This window comes from Asterias rubens, chromosome 3, assembly GCF_902459465.1.
Source record: "Asterias rubens chromosome 3, eAstRub1.3, whole genome shotgun sequence".
NCBI lineage: Eukaryota > Metazoa > Echinodermata > Asteroidea > Forcipulatida > Asteriidae > Asterias > Asterias rubens.
The window spans coordinates 9,444,400-9,459,150 of NC_047064.1; the positions used below are offsets into that span (position 1 = coordinate 9,444,400).

At 37.7% G+C, this 14,751-nt stretch overlaps 2 protein-coding genes and 1 non-coding gene across 3 annotated transcripts in view; 1 reads left to right on the forward strand and 2 right to left on the reverse strand.

The window, feature by feature from the left end:
- Positions 1-5,175, reverse strand: part of LOC117287829 (carnitine O-palmitoyltransferase 1, liver isoform-like) — a 35,206-nt gene extending 30,031 nt beyond the window's left edge. Inside the window, exon 1 of the mRNA XM_033768368.1 lies at positions 4,914-5,175. The gene's annotated coding sequence lies outside the window, so the exon portion shown is untranslated. The remainder of the gene's footprint in view (positions 1-4,913) is intronic.
- Positions 5,176-5,574: 399 nt separating this feature from the next.
- Trnak-cuu lies at positions 5,575-5,647 on the forward strand. The gene has a single exon. It is a non-coding gene; the product is annotated as a tRNA-Lys (tRNA).
- A 1,780-nt stretch (positions 5,648-7,427) lies between these two features.
- On the reverse strand, positions 7,428-12,548 carry LOC117288218 (U6 snRNA-associated Sm-like protein LSm7). The gene is made up of 5 exons (XM_033768986.1): positions 12,530-12,548; positions 12,095-12,195; positions 10,622-10,709; positions 9,670-9,741; positions 7,428-7,983 (listed from the first exon to the last, which is right to left on the reverse strand). The coding sequence occupies exons 2-5, from the start codon at positions 12,098-12,100 to the stop codon at positions 7,844-7,846; spliced, it is 306 nt and encodes a 101-aa protein (XP_033624877.1). The 5' UTR covers positions 12,101-12,195; positions 12,530-12,548; the 3' UTR covers positions 7,428-7,843.
- Positions 12,549-14,751: the final 2,203 nt, after the last annotated feature.

Genomic DNA, 14,751 nt, shown 5'->3' on the forward strand with positions numbered 1-14,751 from the left:
ACTGAAAATATGCATGCACTCGCAAAAAATACATAAATGCAGAAGCAAAAATGTTACCTAAAAAAAAGACTGCACGTCCTATGTCTTTTGTGAAACGGGGTCATTGAACTACCATGCCTATATTCGGTGTTGCACTAATAGGCCTTCCGACCTAAACTAGGTTTCGTAAAGCTCCTAAAAACAAAACAAACGGCTCTGGAAAATATAATTAGCTGCATTGAAAAAAAATAACTGCACTTGAAACAATAAATAACTGCACTCAAAAATACAAATAATTGGGCTTGAAAATATAAATGAGAAAATAGAATTAGCTGTTGCTAACAACTTTCCCACCAAATGGACCTTTGAGAGTCTTTCTCAAAGGCTTTAGCAGAAAGACTCTGCTAGGGTCGAGTCGTCAGGCCATTAACTATTTTTTGAAAATATAAATAACTGCCTTCCAAAATAAAACTAAGATGGCACTAACACTGTTAACAGGCTTCACTGTGTTCAGACCACTCACTCTGTCATTTCAACAAACCTTGTTTCAATCAACCCTACAGGTACATATTAGCCCAGCAAGATGTTGCACTAGACGACCTAATTAAGAAATTGTGTAAACATCTCAAATACATTATTTTGTACTCACTGCCTTAAAAACACTTTGGTACTAAGACACTGGACACTATTGGTAATTGTCAAAGACCAGTTTTCTCACTTGCTGTATCTCAACATATGCATAAAATAACAACTGTGAAAGTTGAGCTCAATTGGTCATCGAAATTGCGAGATAATAATAGAAGAAAATTCCTTCTTTCTCGAAAACTATGGCACTTCAGAGGGAGCCGTTTCGCACAATGTTTTATACCATCAACCTCTCCCCATTACTCGTTATCAAGTAAGGTTTTATGCTACTAATTATTTTAAGAAAAAACCAATAGTGTCCACTGCCTTTAAAAAAATGAGTGCATCACAAAACTTGGCCCTGATAACCCTCTTGATTAAATACAACTTTAGGTATCAACAAAACATTCCGAGTTTTCTTCTAGTCATAAAACTGCAATGTACTATGAACACAAACTTTGAAACACTTAAAAGCAGTGGACACTATTGGCAATCACTCAAAATAATTATTAGCATAAAACCTTTCTTGGTGACGAGTAGTGGGGAGAGGTTGATAGTATAAAACATTGTGAGTAACGGCTCCCTCTGAAGTGCCATAGTTTTCGAGAAAGAAGTAATTTCCCACGAATTTGATTTTGAGACCTCAGATTTAGAACTTGAGGTCTCAAAATCAACCATATAAACGCACACAACTTCGTGTGAGAAGGGTGTTTTTTCTTTCATTATTAGCTCGCAACTTCGATGACCAATTGAGCTCAAATTTTCACAGGTTAGTTATTTTATGCATATGTTGAGATACACCAACTGTGAAGGCTAGTCTTTGACAATTACCAATAGTGTCCACTGCCTTTAAAGTAATCATTGTTTACAATTATGATAACCACCATTCATTGTAATCAAATGATCACATTTGTAAACACTGCAATCAGCATAACAGTTATAATGTCAACAATGTGACATTTCACATCCTCAATACTTTTGAACTTTTGTCCAATAGCAAATAAACTTTTGAAGTACAATACCCATCCAGACACTTTTTACTGCCCAGATGGTTGAATACCCTAGCTAGCTTAGGCTGAGTAAAAAACAAACATGTTTCACGTCCAGGTTTTTCAAAAAAAGGAGGAAGAGGGGCTTTTAATTTTTTATTTCAATATGGCCGCCATTCTTTGTTAAAATGTCAAATATCCATTGTTTTTTCTACTGCTGAAATACACAAAACATAAATCAAACAATTTAGTCGAGGCATTCAGACAAGACATTCAGATTGTTTTTGCTGAGATCATTTTAAAATAACCCTATTTAAAACGAAAAAAGAAAAGAAAAATGTGCATTAAAAACAAAATAAAAAAGGAGGCGGCCTGTAAAAAGGAAGCGGGCAGGGACGCTAAACATGTTTCTTTTTAACTTGGCCTTATATCTTGAAAAATCTGCACCATGTTCAAAACAAAAACCACTTTTTACTATATCCACCACCAGAATACTTAGTTAGTGAACTTGCATTATTTTCTATGTACATGTTTGAAATGTCACTGTACGGAGTAGTTAGAATGATTTGACTTAAAATGTTAAAGATACTAGGTCAGATTTTTGTCCCCAAACATTAACAAATAATTTTTTTTTAGTGAATGGTACGTATTTCAAAGAGTATCACCCGCTCTAACGAAAAAAAGTTTAACTTTTAATGGTCAGGAACCATGACAAAAATTAAAAACGTTTCTTATAAAACACATAAGAAATATTGTCGAGATTTGGACAAAAACTAATTTTGAGCACTTTATTTCATTGCTACATGTACTAATAATTGGCCGACTTTTTCGAGCAATGGCTCAAATGAAAGCTTGTAACTTTCTCGACCCCCTTCAAAATACCCATTGAATTTTAAATCAAAATATTTTGTGTCAAATCGGCAAAAAATCTGACAGGCCATTTGTTGTTTTATCTCCCATAATTAGAAATTATCAATGACCATTTTCAATGTTCATGTAATACATGCATACTTACCTTTTGCTTTTGAAAAAGTTTTTGTTTGAATAAAGAAAAATGGGTTTAAATGGAGTGGATGTTTTAATATGGGAAATAACATAAATAAAGTCATAAATTCAATTGTTTGGTCTGATTCCCATCGCATTAATACAAAGTCATGACAATGTTGACATGGAACCAGGCTAAACAACATTTTGTCACAGGCCCTTTTCGAAACAACGGCTTCAGCTTTGGATTCGGCTTCAGGATCCGTCCTCTTGTCTGAAACCCTGAGCGCGTAAGCACGGGGCCAAGCTAGGCTAAGCTGAATCCAAAGCAGAAGCCGTGGTTTCGAAAAGGGCCATAGTAAAAGTTTCAAAACCCAGTCCTCGTGCCTGTTTAGTGCCAGCAAAATAAGCATTGCCCCCCAAAAAGTTTACTTAAAAAATAAATTGCCAATTCCCAATATTGCGAACTATGCAGAAATTTTGTATGATGGCGACGGTATTACACCTGCCCCCGATTTCACGAAGCCCTGCGACGCGTCGCAAGTGCAAGTTGCGACCGGTTACACGTCGTAAGTTGCGATGCGTATGAAATCATTTTCATCTAAGTTACGATGCGTTGGATACGTCGCAAGTTCCTTGACAACGAGGAAGAACACGTCGTAAGTGACGACTACCCATAGGGTCATCGTAAGAATGCGATGTTTCATTTGTTTACGCACAAAATGCATGAAAGGACATAACAATTACCACATGTAACTTCCGTGAACCAATCGGGAAGACACTAGACAACAAATGGAAATTTACCCTCCCCCCCCCCCAAAAAAAAAGGACGGGTAAAAAAGAAAAGAAAACAAACACACGCATAACAAACGAACACACACAAACTAAAACAACTAAACAAATAAATAATTATAAACCAAAAAACAAACAAAATACCTAAACACTATTCCGAAACGGTTGAGTGCAGTGTCTGCCATCTTGAATGAACTATAATACACGACTTTTTCATGACCAAGTTGTACACAACATAAAACAGCCGCAGAACTTTAGCAGTTCATCCTCGTCCAAAGGGTTGTTTTTATTAAGAGTGAAAATAGTTTGTATTAGCGCGCGCTTACGACGTGTTTGGCATGTTTGGTGAAATGGATGGTGGAACTCGTCGCAGCCGCGACGTGTCTTAGGTCTGCGACGCATCACAAACCCTACGATGCGTCGCTACTTGCGATGAGTTTCGTGAAATCGGGGGCTGAATAGTTATCCCAATGTCATAGAAAGTGATTACATATTAGTATGAATAATCAACAGAACAAGAACAACCACCAATTTTCTATGAACATGGAGCAATAATAGTAGAGTCTGTAAATGATTAAAGTGACGAAAATAGGTTAGATTAGTAAGTTGTTTAATGTTAACACAAGATAGACAAATTAGGTCAGCAGAGTCTAAGCTGAAAATAAAGGTACGTATGTGAAATTAGTAAAAGTGAAACTGAAAATCATGAAATGAATAATTGATAAACAGTTATAGAAAGGTTAGAAAACAGTTAGAAAATGACTTCTCCTAAAACTAGTATCGGACTAGGTTCGTTCTACTCCTAGAACTATGAGGTTCGTTTGGCTATCGTCTCCCCGAGCAATAGCGGATCGAACCTCATGCTCATGAGTCATAGTTCTAGGAGTAGAAAATGACCAGGTTACAGATTGCTTCACCTTACCAAACATACAAACATAGTCCAGTCGTGATCATTCAAGCTGGACTGGTCCACGTGGACCAGTCCCAGTCTAGAGGTCAAAGACAGACAATTCCAAAACACAACAAAGGAGCAGGGAGGTAGAAACATTTTAATAGAATATCCACACACTTGACTTTGACTCGAGTCTACTTTTTTGACCAATTGGTGATATTACTTAAAAGTTTTGTTTAATATAAAAAATAAAGCAAATCAATACCACATTACCAGCCGCTTACCATGCTTACAGTTACAGTTTTATGGTTAGAATGTGATGCTTCAAATGGCAAACCACTTTCAAATAAACTATAACAATTAAAGTTATTCAAAACTTGGGAGATTTAGATTTTGAATGTTTCAGTTTTTGTTGTTGTTGTAGGGTATCAACAAATCATTGGCCACATTGCTCCATGGCCACACTCACCATGCTCACCACTTACACAAATGGGTCTTGAGGGATTTATGGAGTTTATTTTGTCTTTGATCATAAAGTAGTACATTCAGTCAGGAGCATGATTCAGTAGAACAATGGATGGTGAAATCATGGAGGTAGAATTAGAATAAGAGTTATGAACTTGTTGGACTGGATTTTTATTTTGTTCACTTACCTTTTGGCTTTTGGCCAGCTAAACTTGCGCAGTTCGTGTCAACAAGAACGATTTATCTTAAAATGTTACTTGAAATATTGAAGATAATACTGTCTATACTGAACACTGGTTGAGACTTCTTCTGTCCTTACTCTATGATCCGACGACTGAACAATCAAGTGACCCAAATTACTCGGCGACTGCCGGCTAAAAACTACACGCATCACACACACAGTACACGCGGACTACGAATCGTGATGAAGATTTAATTTGTGCCGACTCGTTTTTGTTGAACGTTGAAGAAAAAGCACGTCAAAATATAAACAGCGCGCCGTGTGTAATCTGATGCGTGTGTTGGTTTAGAAGCCCCCCCTTTATTCATGGTCGATTCTTCTTTTTCGCTGGTTGCCAGTTGTAGTCGATCAAAGCATTAATCCGCGTGTACCCGTGAAACCAGAAGCAATTCCAAATTATAGTAGGGGTGTGTTTGGCCGGGAAAGTATGATTATGAAATTTGCAAAATGAACAACTTATATTGAAACTAACGTATCATGATGAGGCAAATATTTCGGAAATGGCTGAGTGATCATACAGAAATGAGAACAAATAGTAAGTGTAAATTTTATCGTGCAGCAACGGCCAATTAAATAAATTTAATGTGCTCCGCCCTCACCGCAACAATGCCCGGTTAGCTCAGTCGGTAGAGCATGGGACTCTTAATCCCAGGGTCGTGGGTTCGAGCCCCACATCGGGCGCGCATATTTTTATTTTATCTTTATCGTTTTGTTACTTGCTATCGAAATTATTTAATCTTATATTATGCAATAATATTAATACATTCGATTTATCCTTTGCGGAAGCATACCCCATATTATGAATATACACGTGTCCTTGAAGGAGGCAGTTCTATCTACTCATTTCGCTCACATAAACACATTCTTCTTATAAAGTACTAGTGAAGTGTCCTCTGTCCTGCCCCCAATAGTTGGCTCCGCTCCCTATTTAAAAAGTTGAATATCTGGTTCACTTTGATATGGATATACAGTATGTACAATCCTGGATGTCTCATGATTCTGTTTTACCCATACACCGATGTGTTAATAGCACTGTATACTCGGTACTTTGCCAAAGTCCTGTGAAAAAATATCACAGGCATGTTACACCGGTGTACTAGGGAAGTACTTAGTATACAGTGCTAACACACATCGGTGTATGGGTAAAAAAACAAAATTAATATTCATTATCCCCGATGCAAACTTAGCACCTTTTATATCTGTTTTTATTTTCATCAAGTATTATTGAGAGCTTGAAAACGCCATAATTTGCAGAATTTGAAAGAAAGGCTCTGTATAAACTTTACCCAATAAATGTGCAGACAATGGTAAAATCTCCTAGCTATAGTTTGCATGTGCTACAAAAATTATAGAGTAATGAAAAGACATAATATGAGGAAGACAAAAAACAAAGCGTTTTGTACATGACAGCCTCCAACATAAAGATGCTCTTTATTTTTGTGTATCACAAACAACAAAATGAGAATTATGTTACACTTATAAAGTACTTTGTATGTGGCAAAATACAACCATAGTAAACTCATGAATACATTTTGATTCTATGTGGTGTATAACTTGAATGTTTCTGGTGAAGGAAATAAATGGGATAATTTCAATACAAACAATTCACTCCACAGCTATTTCATAGAAAAAAGAAAAAAAGCGACATTAGAAAATACACAGCCTCTGTCGAGACAAAGGGGGGAGGAAGGGAATTAGGGGTGGAGGGAGGTTGATTTTATGGAAACAAAAGATATGCAACACTTTCATTGAAAATTGTATTTAAAGCCATTATACACTTTCGGAACAGAAAACAAAAAAAAGTTCACAGATTTAAAAATAACTTATGGGGTTTACAGAAGGTAATGGTGAATGACTTCCCTTGAAATATTATTCCATGAAATGCTGTACTTTTTGAGAAAACCTTAAAACAATTATCAATCTCGATATCGAGAATTACGGATTTATTGGGTTTTCCTGTTATTTTCTCCTGACTCCGATGACCGATTGAGCCTAAATTTTCACAGGTTTGTTATTTTATATATAAGTTGTGATACACGAAACGGGGCCTTTGGACAATACTGTTTACCGAAATAGTCCAATGGCTTTAAAAACAAATTAACTTGTATTTGACTTTGGTTCATGTATAAAATGGGCAGATGGAATGCACAGATTGAACACCACCTAAATGACCACCAAAATGAAATCAAGAATTGTCATAAAAAACAAATTCTAAATAGGGCTCAAATTTTATACTGGACCACGGGCCTGAGGTGATATCAGTGTTGGGCCAGTAAACTCAAGACAGGATAAATCCAGTTGTCTCATTTTTTTTCTCTTGGATCAATGCCTTTTCTCAAAAGTATGATGTACAAAACAAGAGATAAATCTTCTAAAAGTTTGTTGAAAAGTCAAGTTAAAATGTTATTTGTATTGTTTCCATCTCACAACAATGTAAATTATCTATTTTCGTATGCTGTTGTATTCTTCTCAAGTCAAATCAATAAAAAAAGCAACAAGCAAAGTACCACATAAACAATTCTACCACTAAACACTACCTAAGATCAACTTCCCATGATAGAAATGTATTTACATTATAATTTACAACAGCTCCGTGTCGCCCACTGCATCCATGCTTGTTCTTGCCCTAGTTCTGAACAATGTATATCAGTGAGTTCTACTCAGCCAAAGCTCAGCCCAAGATTAGCCCAAGCTTAGCCCAAAGCTCAGCCCAAGTTTAGCCCAAGCTTTGCACAAGCTTGGCCCAAGCTTAGCCCAAGCTTCTGAGCTATTCACACAGAAATGTGTGTTACAGAGCCTAATATGTTCACTCTCTAAAAATGGTCCTCCAGTACATAACCATAAGTTCATAGGTGTCGGCGAGCAGGTCAAGATGTGTCAACCCTCTTGTTGAACGAAGGGGTTCGCTATCTGTTCCATTCCATCGGCCGGACAAATGAGAACGACGGACGTTCCTCTGCACACGACAAGACCGATATCACGAGTGTCTTCAGTCAGCTTATAGGGATCATCAGGATCTGAATAAAAACAAGTGTGAAATAATGGTTTGCAATTTAAGATAAATAAGGTATAAGGTGTATGACACACCCACAAACATGTCTGTGTTGCAGTCACTGTGTGCACATTTCTTTGTTCTGTACACTTGACAGAAGTCATAAATTCAATATTACACATTCAAACCAGGAACCTATAACAAAAGAGGACAATAGGGTCCAAGATTCTGGAAAGTTCCACAGTTGGAACATGTACAAAACCAACGGGAGCTGTTGCCCAAAAGTATAAACATAATAGGAGTCTAAACAGAAGAGGGACCATAGGAGGTCCATGACTGCAGGCTTGTGTGTGTGTGGACGTAAGTAGTCCACGCAGTGTTTCAAGTCCCTACATTGTGTGAACTTCTTTTGTTTGCAAGTCCACACTTTGTTTTTGGTGTTTAAACACACACAGTCCTGATACTTCATGGGGGCAACACAGGCAATTGCCTCCATTGTCCCTTGTTGTTGTCTTGGTACCCCTTAAAAAGGTTATAATAGAAAAGTCCCCATATAATTACCTCTTACCAAAGAAAATGCCTTGGTGCCCCTGCTCTTTAAAAATGACACATTACCCCATAGTTAGGGTTAGTAATGAGGCAAAAGTAGTAATAGACACAGCCATGACAGTACTAAAGTTATAAATAGCTCAAAAAATAGTGGTTTAATGTTTGTACATATAACTTTTAGTACAAGGTTTGGAATTGGACACCTGAAATACAATAAATCTAAGCAAAACACTAGACTAATTCAGTTAGGTTTACCAGACCAACGCACAAACTACTGGCCCTAGAACAGTTGTCCAGTGGGCCCTTGAAGGGTTTTTGGAAATAGCACCCTGGAAACAATGGAATGACTATTAGATTATTGGATTTAACAGAATAGGTAAAACTAAACGACCCTTTCATTAATCCCTCAGGTAGCCAAGGTTTATGAAAAAATACTATGTGAGCAGATTTTTTCCCATGTTCGACCTGCGATTTCTGAGCAACAGCACGGTTTTGTCTCTGGAAGGGGTTGTTCCACAAACCTTACTTCCTTTTTACTGGAGGCATACCGTGCTGTTGATCAGAGAGAGCAGTTAGATGTTATATATACTGATTTTTCCAAGGCATTTGATCGAGTCAACCATGATTTTCTCTTAATTCCTTTCGTGGTCAGGTTTTGAATGTCATATCCTCTTCCAGTAACTAATGTATACATGTATTTACAGTGTTTTGTTTTATTTTATTTGGTATTGTTTACATCGATTTTATTTTTTATTTTTTATTTTTTTCCCTCGTCTTTTTATCGATTATTCTGTTTATAATTTAATGTAGGCTTTTGCTTTTAAAATTTATTTTAAATATATTTTCACAGTCATTCATGGTGGTCTGTTTCTGTTCCCTATTTTATTTTACTTTATCTTCAACGTATGCTTTAATTTTCTTTCCTAAGATGATTCTATTTTAATTGTTAACTTTGTACATATCAGATTGTTTTTATATAGGCTATATGAATATTTCTTGTTCTTTTTGTTTTGTATCCTTTCCTGTAAACGGCGCCTCGTCCGCTGTTGGTTTGGTCAATAAATATAATATAATAAAACAATGTGATCCCTTTTCCCTCATAATACATTTGTGTGTGTATGGATCCACAGCTGAACTATAATCACTGTAGTACTGATTTTACCTCTTAGATATTCTGATGTTCCATCCAACACAAGGTTTAACAAAGGATCAAACCCCTTGAGAATTCCAGTAACTGAAATGATAACAAAACAAAGATAAATAATATCGATAAAATTGATCAATCAACATTTAGGGGTTTTGGTCACACAGGTCAATTTTGTCAATTTTGTATAGGCAACTTGGAGGCAAACAACTGCAACGCTTGCTACAAAGGACCACTAAGTAGCAAAAGGAGTAATTTTCGGAGAAAGTCTTACCATCCCAAATATAAAATAATTTAACATTCAAATGTGAATACCTTTCTTCTTGGAATTGCCTGGAAGTAGTTGCCTGTAAATTGCACAATTTTTTTTTAAAGGTCAAAGAAAATTAAAGCTGCTACCTCTTGCTCTTTCACGTCGTCACTAGTTTGCCCTCAAAATAGAATGGTGTCTTGATCTCGTGTGGACGGTTTACAATTTAGCATCAACCTGTTTGCATCTACAGGTGTTCTTGAGTTGTGAAATGGATCGCCGTTTCTGGTTGTTGTTTGAAGGTCAAAGTGTTCCATTATTGGGTGCGTCGGATTAGCTTCCCTGTGTTGACCCGCGGTGCTCACTTGGGTGAGCCCCTGACAAGAGCTAATGGAATGATCACTCACCCTTTTTGTGGTGGCGGCATGCACCTGGGGCCAGCCCCAAGTGACCCACTCCACAAGCAGGGCACTTTAGGCTTACCCAGGTGAGCCCCTGGAATGATGTCAAAGCTATTCGAACGTACCGGGGGAAGACCAGGGACGACACAGGAAAGCTAATCGAACACACCCAGAGCTCTTTGGTGTAAGGGACATGGACCAAGAACTAACATTATCAAACTCCTAGAACTAAGGTTTGTCTGGCAATAGTGGAACAAACTTCTTAGTTCTAGAAGGAGTTAGATTAATATCGTAGCCTTAAATCAATGAATCAATTTACCTTCACGCCCACCCTGGAATTTCACCCTTGTTGGTTTGTCAATGTATTTGGATAAATCCAAAATACTCTCCTTCTTCTTCTTCTCTTGCTGTGAAGGCAACAATATTTTATAAAAAATAAAAAAAAAATAAAAATGAACAAATCAATGACACTTTTCACTAACAAACCAACAAGTCATTCTTAAATAATAAGCTTTCCGACACATGTTGTTCTAAATGTATAAATACTAGTTATATATTTATAAACATCAAACATTAACAAATGGAAAACAAACATTATTAATCAAAATTAATATAAATATCCATAACTTTTGTGATGATCATTTGTTAAGTAAGTTAATTGTTAATTAAGACAACTTTACATTAATTAAGAGAGTAGAATTAGCTATTGCAAACAACTTACCATTAAAGGACCATTAAATATGATCTAAAATAAAATAGTCTAAACATCCTGACGTCCGACGACAAAAACATCAGACTCGGGCCATTAATAACTATTGTTTTTAACTTGACTTTACTCATACATGGAGCAATCTTTGTACCTTACTGTTACGTTTACACTTTAAATATAACACACACAAAATGATTAAAACCAAGAGAAAAATCTCTTTGGACCGCCTTAACTTAAACACCTTTTAAAAGCAAAGTAGGGGAGATTATGTAGATAGAATGAAGGGGAAACAATTTCCACATCCTGCCACCACCACTGTCTTTACTTTTTCACTCATTTTTAGTTTTACATTCAAATTACCAATTACTAACAAAAAGGATAATCTTTTTAGAGTCTTGTTTAAATTTAGTTTTTAGGTAAACTGGATAAACTTTTCCTAAATTATGGGTGCCTTCCGTTCGTTTAGCTTTCCTGGGTCAACCCCGGTCTGCCCGGTATGATCGAATAGGTCACTTGGGGGTGACCTGAGGTACATGCCGTCACCCCGAGAGGCAAGAGTGATCATTCAATTACCTCTTGTCAGGGGCTCACCCTAGTAAGCACTGCGGGATGACACCGGGAAGGTTATCGAACGCACCCAGTATTAGGCCGTGTCCGAATGGGCGACTTCGGCTACAGCTACGGCTAGGGCGCCCGCGTCTGCCTATCCTTCAACACTGACAGACGCGCTGATCTAGCCGTAGTAGCTGTAGCCGAAGTCACCAATTCGGACACAGCCTAAGTATCTAATTTTAATTTACCTCAACAATGGAGATATCCTTTTTTTGTAAAAAAAAATAGTGAACAAGTGGTGGCGCCCTTCCCATTTTATTACGACGGAAAATTATCCATCCAAGTTCATGCATTGACACTGAAGAAGGTAGAAATCATCACCTTTTCATTTGTTATGATCCTAAAATGATCAATGGTCTCTTGATTAAAGATGCATAAAAGGAGAAATGAGTGGGGTGTTTGAAACTAAACTGGTCTGACTCAGTGACTGTCTATATAAAAACCACAAACAAAACATGATTTCACACTCACCGCCATGTTGCTGAACAAGTAAATATGCGCATGCGAGCCACTCAAGAAGTAAAACACATCGGGTAGGGGTAGTAAAAACCTACAGGGTCCCAGGCAGGCTACTGTAAAATATCATGGCGTAGAATTTTGAACAATTAATGTTTTTAATTTAACTATTTATTTCTAATGACTGTTGAATGTCACAGCATCATCATCATGAAAAATGAAAAAAATATAGTACAGGAACACAAATTAAATTGTCAACAGCACTTTCAAATTATAAGCAATTTTTTGTTGCAGTTGTTTAATTTTTTCTATCAACGTTTTCTGTTTAGTTGAAAGCAATTAATTATATCAGTCAATAAAGAAATTGATCAAAATATTTCTGCAAATATTTCTGCAAGAGTTGAAAGCATAAAAACAAACGAAATCTCAAACAAAATACGCGAGTCATACAGGAACATAAAATATCTCCAATCCACGGGTCCACGTTAACCGGCCGGCGATCCCACGCTACGTACAAGGCGAATGGGATTTGCTCCGGCGGCGCACACCGCCGTGTACGTTGAATATACCGCTATTTCTGCATAGGCGCGCCGGTTGGAATTCCATTCGTTTGTACACGGATTCCGGCCGGCGGTTCGGCCATAAATATCTTCCAATCTGCGATTACAGATGACCCGATCTGCATGCGCTGAATGGATGCGAAGGTACAACGTATAAAAACTCTCATATACCGGGTTCAACCGCAATTAGACTATCGCAATTCTCTACTGTACAAAAGCAATGGTTGATATTTCTCCGTTTTAGGGGATCGGGGGCAAGCGTTTCGATACAACGAACAATTTGATTCGCTTGTTTGCTGGCCGACTGACATCGCATTTCGGAAGCTCTGTTTCGTGTTCAGTGTGTGCATTGAGGGGATTCGATACGAGGGTCGCCGAGTGTTGAAAGGGATGGGAAGATGGGAATCGAATAAAATATCCCAAGTTGATTTGATTCTTGTTTTTGAGAATACTGATGCACAATGATACAATAACATTAAGTCTTCATGATTTTCAAGCAGTGTTCAGTATGACAGTGGAGGCAAATAATAATTGTTGAAACGAATTATGGTACAAGTAATTACAATTTGATTAGGGAAGGACATGCACTTGTATTTATTACAACTATTTGGTCAGAAGCGCACATAGACATGCTGCTTTCTTATTGGTTTGTGTTTGTTATTGCACTAAACGGAGCGATTAGTTAATTAAAAAAAATTCTCTCATATAAAATGGTAAAGTTTTTTACAGGTGCAAATTATAGGTGCAAATTTTGACATACATATATTATTCTCACTTATACATGCTCAGATTGTACATGCACTTTATGATGCATGGTTTTGCCACATTATTATTATTTTTTTCAAAGTGGGTCTGCTTTATTTGGGGCTTTATTTCTTAGTAGCTTTGTTATATCAATGTTAATTATTATTAGTGATTTACTACTTTTAGTGGTTTTATTAAAAATCTTAAAGCATTGATCATTCTTTCACTCCCAGCCCACCGATTCACACCCGAAAAACATGCCTGTGATATTTTTTTCACATGACTCGGGAAAGTGTTGAGTATGCAGTGCTAACATTGGTGTATGGGTAAACAAGTAAAATTAATATTTGTATCCCCGATGCAAAATTTAACATGAGTCTGCAGTACACCTTTGGTAGTTGTCAACTTGGACCAGTCTTCTCACAGTGTATCTCTCAGCATGTGCACAAAATAACAAACTTGTGCAAATTTGAGCTCAATTGGTTGTCGAGATCACAATGGAAGAAATAACACCCGTCACACGAAGGTTAGTCTAGTCTTGGTGCAAGACGTTTCTCGTTTCCTTTTCACGCACACCGCGGCCAATTCACCGACAGCGCGCGCACCGACTCACCTGACTTATAGTCCACTCACCGCCCCGGAGAAAGGCGGTGAGTGGACTATAAGTTAGGTGAGTCGGTGCGCGCGCTGTCGGTGAATGGGAGACTTTCTGGGACGATAGAGGGCAGCAGACTTACCGGGTAAATCCATTGTTCTCAGAATTATGCGCATGTTCAGAACTACGTAAACAATGGAAATTTACCCGGTATGTCTGCTGCCGCCTAGCGTTGGAAAGTCTCCTATTGGCCGCGGTGTGCGTGAAAAGGGAACGAGAAACGTCTTGCACCAAGACTAAGGTTAGTCTTGCAGGTTCGCTCAGAGGCCGTTTCGGTCCAAGCCATGACAGTTACGGCGCGTTTTGCGGGACACGAAAAGAGGATTCCGGCGAACTTCTAAGACGTTGATTTTGATGATACTGCTCCACAACATCTGCTGGATACCTACTTTGGTTATACTTTTCAAGAGCATCGGTTTGTCTGGTGGTGATCCGCCGAACGCAACCGCAGTGTGTGTCAGTTGGTTGTTTATTCTGATCAACACGTCGATTGAGCCTTTGATCTACGGAATGTATATACAATCATACGTTTCGGAAATTAGTCAAGAACGTGGTTCCTTGTTGACGCTTGAAGAGAAAGAAAGAGAGTAGATGTGTTCGGCCGCTATGGCCGAAAAGAACGCGCATATACCAAGTTAGCCATTTTTTGTAGACCACCACCCAATCAAAAACAGTCACAGGCATGTTACTCGGGTGGGATTCGAACCCACGGC